Raw genomic sequence first — 8,812 nt, forward strand, 5'->3', positions numbered from 1 at the left:
TTGTAGGGGTTGAGCATAAGGCAGCGTGCTTGAACAGCTCTTGTCCAAATCTAAGGCTGAAGAATGAAGCTGAAACTCCTCAAAGTGAGGAAAGAAATATTTATTCAGCACGATCCATGCACTTTTGAACAGGCCCGCTGCTGTAAGGAAATTCATGCAAAAACAAAACCTGCTCTTTATGTTCAGGAAGCCAAAAGGAACATCCTCATAGTTCAACTAGTTCTGGTTGCGTGCAAAGAAAGGGAAAATAAATATGAGGTGGTTGTTGATCTGATTCATTGCAACTATTTTAGTTCCGTTTGATGTAAATAAAGGCGGCAATTAACTGTAGTTCTTTTCCTTTGTTTCAAAATCTGTCCCGGACTCTGCAGGCTAAGACATGCTGCATTCTTTGGTTTCTTTCCTCCTCTCCCCCTGTGCTTCTAATCCGTGTTGTCTCCCGTGCTTACCGTATTTACACATCGTAACTCTATCTGACGGTTATATCATTCGCCCCTTTATGTAACCGCCACGCCGGCATAATAATGCAACAGTGACGGGAATAGAAGTCAGAGGAAAAGGAAGACAGAAAAACCCGACACTTCCTCGCAACCCATTGTTGGCTCGACAAAAACTTTCCACCCGGCGGACACCTTGAGCCCAGCCTCCCCCACAGCGGCTTCCCTCTTGCGCGCTGCCAGCCCGCCCGCGATCTCGGGTCTGAAGCCGCGGAGAGCTCCCTGCGCTCCTTCCCTCCGCCGCTGCCTCCTCGCAGGAAGCGCTTCGCTCAGCGGAGGGAGTCTCGCCTGGGCTCCGCGGAGGGAATCCCGAAACCAGCCCTGGAAGGCGGGCGGGGGGCGGGCGGGCGGGGCAGCCCACAGATCTCCCTCGGAGTCGCGCAGGGCGTGAGACTTTCGGCGGGAGGCCGGCCGTCCCCCCCCCCCCCCCCGCATCCTCCCTTCCCCGGGCGAGGCTGGGGACTTCGAAGCCCGCCGCTGTCTCCGGGCGAGTCCCTCCGGTGCTCTCCCAAGGCGGGGACGCGGCTGCCGCGGCTCCCCATTGGCTGCCGGGCGCCTGACGCGCGGCTTCGGGGCGGCGTCGCGGGTGCTGGAGCCCGCCGGCGGAGCGCTGGCCAAACATGCTGAAGCCCCGGAGCAAGTGGCGGCGGCGGCGGCAGCTGCTGAGGAGAGCGGGCCGCTGGTGCTGCGGCGCGGGCGAGGAGGGAGCGCCGCGTCGCCTTCATGCCTCCAGCCTGGCTGCCCTGAGCTGACCCCTTGGCTCGCCGGACAGCCATGGGAGATGGAGGGCTCTCCCTAGGCTCCAGCCCGCCCCACCCACCCAACTCCACGGCGGCTCCCGGCTTCGGCAACGCTTCCAGCGCGCCCTTCCCTCCCGGGGGCCCTCCGGAAGCCCTGTCCCAGCAGTGGGTGGTGGGCATGAGCCTGCTGATGACCTTGATGGTGCTGCTGATCGTGGTGGGCAACGGGCTGGTGATCGCGGCCATCGGGCGCACCCAGCGGCTGCAGACCCTCACCAACGTCTTCATCACCTCGCTGGCTTGCGCTGACCTGGTCATGGGCTCCGTGGTGGTGCCCTTTGGCGCCACTCTGGTGGTGCGGGACAGGTGGTTATGGGGCTCGTTCTTTTGTGAGTGCTGGACTTCGGTGGATGTCCTGTGTGTAACGGCCAGCATTGAAACCCTGTGTGTCATCGCCATCGACCGCTACCTGGCCATCACTTCACCCTTCCGCTACCAGAGCCTCATGACAAAGAGACGGGCCAAGGGCATCGTCTGCACCGTCTGGGCCATTTCCGCACTGGTATCCTTCCTGCCCATTATGATGCACTGGTGGAGAGACACGAGCACGGAGGCTCTGAAATGCTACGATGACCCAGGCTGCTGCGACTTTGTCACCAACTGGGCCTATGCCATTGCCTCCTCGGTCATCTCCTTCTACATCCCCCTCTTTGTCATGATTTTTGTCTACATAAGGGTCTACAGAGAAGCTAGAGCACAAATGAAGAAAATCGACAAGAGCGAGGGTCGGTTCTACAACAACTTTCACCAACCACCGGCTCCCCAGCACCTGCCTATCTTGGGCAATGGCCAAGTCAACAAAAGGAAAAGTTCCCGTGTCCTGGCTGTGAAGGAGCATAAGGCCCTGAAGACGCTGGGCATCATCATGGGCGTCTTTACTCTCTGCTGGTTACCTTTTTTCTTGGTCAACGTGGTCAAGGTCTTCAACAGAGGCTTGGTACCAGACCAGCTCTTTGTCTTCTTCAACTGGTTGGGCTATGCCAATTCTGCCTTCAACCCCATCATCTACTGCAGGAGTCCAGATTTCCGCAAGGCTTTCAAGAGGATGTTGTGCTGTCCTAGGAAAGCAGACCGTAGGCTGCATGCCAGTACTGGGGGGGAGTTCTCTCATTGCCCTGGGGGCTTCATCAGTACACTTGGAAATACTCCTCAGTGCACTCTTGGAGGGACATGGTCTGATTACAATGGCAGTGGACAGGATGCAAGTGACTCCAGCTTAGAGGAAAGGAACAGTAAAACCTCCTATTCAGAATCCAAGGTATAAGGGCAGCCGATGGGGAGGATCAAAATAATGGGAAAGCAATACTGCTGGTAAAGAAAGGGAATCAAAGAAATAGGTGGCGGGGTTGGCGGGGTTGTATCCACCTGTGACTGGTTAATAGACAACACTCCAAACAGACTGTCTTGTTACAAAGGGGAGACAATCTTACTTGCTCAAGATGAAAAGCAGGTGAAGTTGCATGCCATGTACCTCTTCTGACGCATCAGAAATGAAAGCAAACAGAGAGCAACTAACCATTGAACAAAAAGGGATTAAGCAGTCCATGTCTCCCTAATGTTTGGATTATTATTATTTACATAGGGGAGCTAGGTGCTGGTGTGCAGGAGAAAAATAAGTTTGAAGGAGTTTGCAAAAGAAAAGTCTCAGAAAGACCTGAGCTTCTGGCAGGCGCTCGGCTTGACAGTCTTTGCAGAAAGGTGGTTTGTCTCTCCGGATAGGGAAAGAAACAGAATCAAGCCCTTACTGGTTTGACAGAGCTGGGGATCACCTTATTTCATAGTTCTTACTCATCCTAAGAGTTTCAGTAGCAGAAACAGTAGCCTGATTTTTTTTTTAAGTATGATGTGCTGGTCACCCATGTGTAGCCACTGAAGTCAGTGGAGATTTCAGGCATTCACCACCTTTGGAAGTGATGTTAAAACTCTTTTTTTAATTGGCTATCTGAAAGTACCTACAGATGAGTTTTACCAGGCAGCCCTGATCCTTATGCTTGTATAGCCAGAAGTAAGTTCATTGGAACTTGTCCCCAAGTAAGTATGCTCACCTAGCCTTAATAACCTTATGGCCTCACTACCCATAACACCTATTTGGGAATGATAAACCAGTAATATTGTAAGTGGACATACTTCTGTTTTAAACGAATCTCTCTCTTTTCATCCCAGTGACTTTTTTTTTCTCCTCTGGGAATGCATTTTTCTTGTCCTTTGGGACAATATGTCAGGCTAAGGAACATCTACCTCAAGCTGTGCATATCGTACAGGGGAAAATATGTTTATATTAAACAGCTTATTTATGTATTGTTAGGGACTTTTTATAGAGGCAGAAGCATCCGTCTTCTGAAGGCAGTTTGTTCACATTGATAGATGAACGGGAAATTGTCTGAGAGCACCCGAAATGTTACTGCACATTTGAAAAGAGAGGGTTTTTTTGTTTTGCACAGTGTTAACAGTTGTAAAGATTGATGCACATGTACACACACACAAACACACACACAATCCATAAAAAAACAAAGGTGTTTTAAAACCATCAAAGTCCGACCTGATTTCTGTTGTGGTCAAATATATTTGCGCTTAATTTTTAAAAGCTTTTAATATTATTTAACTGAAGTTCTGTAAGTGTATTCATGCTCTGAATCCTAAACATTTTTATTATATTTTTATACCCAGGAGCCCATGTGAATTAGTTGCGACTTGAGCACTTCATTGTCATTCCTCACTTTCCCCCGTATGTTTGTGTGTTAGTGTGTGTGTGCCTGTGTGAATTTTATAATATATTTATATACTCCAGTGCAATTTACTACTGTATAAGTCATTGGTCTATGTGCAATAAATACCACTGCAGCACAAGCAACCCTATTTGCAGAATTTCTCTATAGGTACACAGAAATAATACCTAGTCCTGATGAAAAAAGCAGAGTCTGTTTTTCTGAAAATATGGATTGTATTACCAATACGGTGCAACTTAATGGCTTTTCCGGACACAGTTATCTATTTGAAAAATATGCTTGCTGGACCAAATAAGGTAGCATTCCTGTTAGATGGAAGGCTGCTGACTTCCCTTGAAAGTCCAGAGCCAAAGGCAAGTTGTTCCTAGGGGCTATAAATACTTTAACTACTTTGCTTCAATGGATGTCTCTTATCATCTGTTTCGATGCACTCTGATAGAATGCAAGACCAGGTGGTTGGAGACCTCATGCTGAAAGGGGCAGACTTACTTGTGCTTGGTTTCCTTTGGGTTGAACATTGCGGATGAAAGATCAGTTATGCTCTGAGATGCAGAAGCCATAAATCACTGATGAGTTGGCGAACATGAATTGTCCCACTGAGGCCGAGATTGTCAACAGCCACTCCAGAACAAGGGATTTTGAGTGCTGCAGTTACAAGCAGTGCTCCTATCACCAGGGCTCCAGTGAACTTTCTGCAGGAGCATTATTTACATCAGGGAGAGAACTCCACTCAAAATAGTCGTAAATCATCCCATTCACTAGGCAGGTCTGATTACTTACGATGAAGTAAGCTGGTTAAAGGGGTATATGCCAGACTGGCTACTGTGGGCATTCTTTATGAATCCCTGGGTGAAAGTTGACAATATTTTTATAGAACCTGGTGATAATTAGACAATGTTGCTTTATCTCTTTATCTGTATACCCCATTTTTCTCCTGACACAATCAGGGTCCAAGGCAGGTAGCAACTATAAATGTTTAACCTAAAATATAATTTTGATCTTTAAAAATCTGAGGAAAATGTATAGGAAGATAATTGAAAGCAGTCGATATTCATTATGCAGTTTAATGCTGAAATGAGTAGCAGTATTGACACTGAATATAATGAGCACTTTACACTGTTATGTCTAGCTGTGCCTCAGCATACTTTGGCCACTTCAGTCTCCTGTAGCATGTTATCAGCCCCTCTCCTAAAATCCTGAAAAATGGAACAGTTTGCTTATGTTTTATATATCATTACATTATTTATATTATACACCAAGACCAAGCCCTATGAGAAAGACTGAGAGACTTGGGAATGTTCAGCCTGGAGAAGAGGAGGTTAAGAGGGGACAAGATTGCTCTCATTTGGTATTTGAAAGATTGCTACTTGGAGGAGGGCAGGAAGTGGTTCCTGTTGGCAGCAGAGGGTAGTATTCGTAGTAATTGGTTTATGCGTAGAACAGTACTGGCTAGATATCGGGGGAGGGGGATTTCAGAGTAGTTCAGCAGTAGAATAGGCTGCCTAAGGAGATGGTGAGCTCCCCCTCACTGGCAGTCTTCAAGCAGCAGCTGGACAGATACTTATCATGGATGCTGTAAGCTAATCCTGCATTGAGCAGGGTTTTGGACTAGATAGCCTGTATGGCCCCTTCCAAAGCAATGATTCTATGAAAAAGTAGAACAAAGGACAGAATTCAACAAGTGACTCTTTTCTGGAATTGGTAAGCTTTACTTGTTAGAATTCTGCCTGATGTGCTACCATGAAAAGCACGAGAGCCCTGCCATAAAATACGAGCAAACTAGTTGTCAGTGGAACATGATCTTCCATCAGTAATGCATAGTGGTTAAAAAGGCTGATTAGGCCTGGAGATATCTGGGTTCAAATTTTCACTCATGATAAAATCCACAGAGTGACTTTGGACCAGCCTGGCATACCTTGTAGGGTTGTTGTGTCAATAAAATGAAAGACAGGACTATGTACGCCTACATGGATGCCTTGGTGGAAAGAAATAATTAATAAACGTCCATGAGCTGAACTAATCGGTTTGGGACGAGGATGTTCAGTACCGAGGCCCTCCTGCAGTCTTACAACTGCGGCCCTCCAGATGTCCATGGACTACAATTCCCATGAGCCCCTGCCAGCATTTTCTAGTCACAGTTTGACTACCTCATTCAAATAATAGAAATAATAAAAAGGAAATGGCTGTTCCCCTTAATTAATTACCCTTTGCCTTTGGGTTGACAAGTGCAGGTTTATCAAATGTAACACTAATGTTGTAGATGGAAATTAAATAAAGTATGTTCTGTAATGCTGATTTCTACAATGTGTACGCTAGAGATCCTGCTTGTATGTGAGGGAAAAGAACTTTTTGAGTTGGCACAAGGGACATCAGAGCTGCTTGCTGATTATACTGTCCCCTTTTTATGGTAGCACCAGAATTTAGCCTTCTCTGTGTCCTTTTTCTACACAGGTTCTGTTTCTACACGGGTTCTTCAGGCATGCATTGTTCTAGAGTTATAGATGAAGCAACAATTTTCAGTGTGCTTTATGACTGTCTCTTAGTTACAACAGTGTATCCCTCCTTTTAAAAAAGGCATTTAATAACGAAATATTGATACTGGGACGGGAGTCAGTTGGAAATAGCTTGGAATGGATTTTATTGCTGTAACAATAATGGCTGATGAAATGTGTCAGCTGCTGTGCAGCAATATATCTTAAGTCAATCCATTTATATGGCTTCATTTGGATAGATTCAGGGCTGACTTACAAGGTGTGTGGAGACTCAGTATGACTATGAATAATATGACCAAGACAAGGACCACTTGCCATGTAGAGGCTGTTTCCAGTGGCATTCCTGTGGCACTTCACCATGTATACTGACTTCCCAGAGAAGGAATAAGGGCTCTGATACTACGATGTACATGATACTATGATGTAATAAGTGCCAGAGCTTATTCCCAGAATTTGTCTTCAGTGCTAGCCAGGATTCTGGTCACAGCCACATGTCAAAATGCTCTATAATCTACATACCCCCTACAACACATAAGTTGTCTCTGTTCACAGGACTTGATTCTAGTAACTATAGCTACTATGCAAGCAAAATGTAGATGTGAGAGTGCTTTTTGTTGGCATGATATCTATAGAAATGCAATTGGAAATAACTGCAATTATCCTATTGTTTTATGTGCTTGTATGCACAGTGTGTCTTGCCATGCATATAAAAACACTTTGATACAAAAGTTAAAAATCCACCCACAGCCTCAGAATATGTGCCTTACTGCTAAAGAAGAGAGTTTGTTTGAGTGAGTAGCCTTTCTCAGCTTTTTTACTGTTGACAAACCCATGAAACATTTTTCAGACTTCGAGGAACCACGCGATAGAGCAGAATATGATTGGGAAGCAGCTGTGTACACACCTACCTGGGGCCTTTCCCATCCCCTACAGGCCATCATTGGCCATTTTGGGAGAGGGGGGTCATATCACCTGATAAATGTTTGGTCATGTTTGGTCATATCATCTGATAAATGTTTAACAAATTTACATACATACATACATACATACATACATACATACATACATACATACATACATACATACATACATACATACATACATACAAATTAATTACTCCCACCCATTTGGGAAACCCGTCCAGGGCGATCAAGGAACCCCAGGGTTTCTTGAACCCCTGGTTGAGAAAGCCAGGTGTTGAGAGTCCCTTTCCCTTACTTTTTACTAACCCCACACGTGATTAGGCCTTGGGCCATTCAGGGCAGGGGACTGCAAGCTCTGTCACATATGTGTGTTTGTTCTTAATTAAGCATTGGATGTCATTGGTAACACAATTTTAATGTCACACCACTCACTGAGAAAGACTAATTTCATTATGAGTGTTTCATCCATGCAGCCAATGTGGTGTTGTGAGAGAAACTAGACCCTGTGAGACCTGAGCTGAAATCTCCATCTTGCTAGACAACCTTGAGCCAGTTACTCTCTTCCAACCTAACATTCTTCACAGCATCGTTGTATGGATAAAATGGAGGAGACAACAGCTATGCATCCCTCACCAAGCTCATTGTAATTGCTTCTGTGTAGGCACATTTCGTGTGGTTGATTTTGCCATCCTGCAGTAGCCCATAAAGCTATTGCAGCGCTACTCCAAATTTGGGGCTGCCAACAGATGCCAAAAACTGACCTCCTACCTCTCTGGATCCAAGCCAGTATTGTAGTGTGATTTCAGTTTAAAAGTTTAGGGTATATACCTCACATTCTTCCCATAACAGTTCACCATTCCACCATCCCCCCTATTATATCCTCACAACAACCACTCTGTGAGGTTGGTTAGACCAGGGGTAGTCAAACTGCGGCCCTCCAGATGTCCAGCATTCGCTGGCAGGGGCTCCTGAGAATTGTAGTCCATGGACATCTGGAGGGCCGCAGTCTGACTACCCCTGGGTTAGACTAAGAGAAAATGGCTGGCATGAGGTCATCCAGCAAGCTTCCAGAACAGAAGAACAGTTTCATCTTGGATATCTCAGATCCTAGGCCCATACTCTAATTACTACCACTACACCGTACTGTATTTTCCCTCCACTGCAAATAGATCTTTGAACAATAAGGTTATAATTAAATTAAGGATAGTTTATGTGACCATAGCCTTCCTCTGTAAATTGGCACACAGCTCACTTGCCTAAGCCACTTGAGTGTGTTTTCCCTAAAATATTTCTCATCCTGCAGCCATGCCTGGTATGGTGCTCCTTCCTTCTTCCTGCTTCCTTCTGTTGCTGCTTCTTAATAATGATAAGCCT

The 8,812-nt window shown here is 46.0% G+C and overlaps 1 protein-coding gene across 1 annotated transcript; it reads left to right on the plus strand.

The window, feature by feature from the left end:
- Positions 1-1,033: 1,033 nt before the first annotated feature.
- On the plus strand, positions 1,034-8,371 carry ADRB1 (adrenoceptor beta 1). The gene has a single exon (XM_077349808.1). The coding sequence runs from the start codon at positions 1,272-1,274 to the stop codon at positions 2,559-2,561; it is 1,290 nt and encodes a 429-aa protein (XP_077205923.1). The 5' UTR covers positions 1,034-1,271; the 3' UTR covers positions 2,562-8,371.
- Positions 8,372-8,812: the final 441 nt, after the last annotated feature.

The sequence above is a fragment of the Paroedura picta genome, chromosome 8 (assembly GCF_049243985.1).
Source record: "Paroedura picta isolate Pp20150507F chromosome 8, Ppicta_v3.0, whole genome shotgun sequence".
Classification (NCBI taxonomy): domain Eukaryota; kingdom Metazoa; phylum Chordata; class Lepidosauria; order Squamata; family Gekkonidae; genus Paroedura; species Paroedura picta.

Coding starts and splice junctions, on each gene's coding strand:
- ADRB1 (XM_077349808.1), top strand. CDS start 1,272: ATGGGAGATGGAGGGCTCTCCCTAGGCTCCAGCCCGCCCCACCCACCC.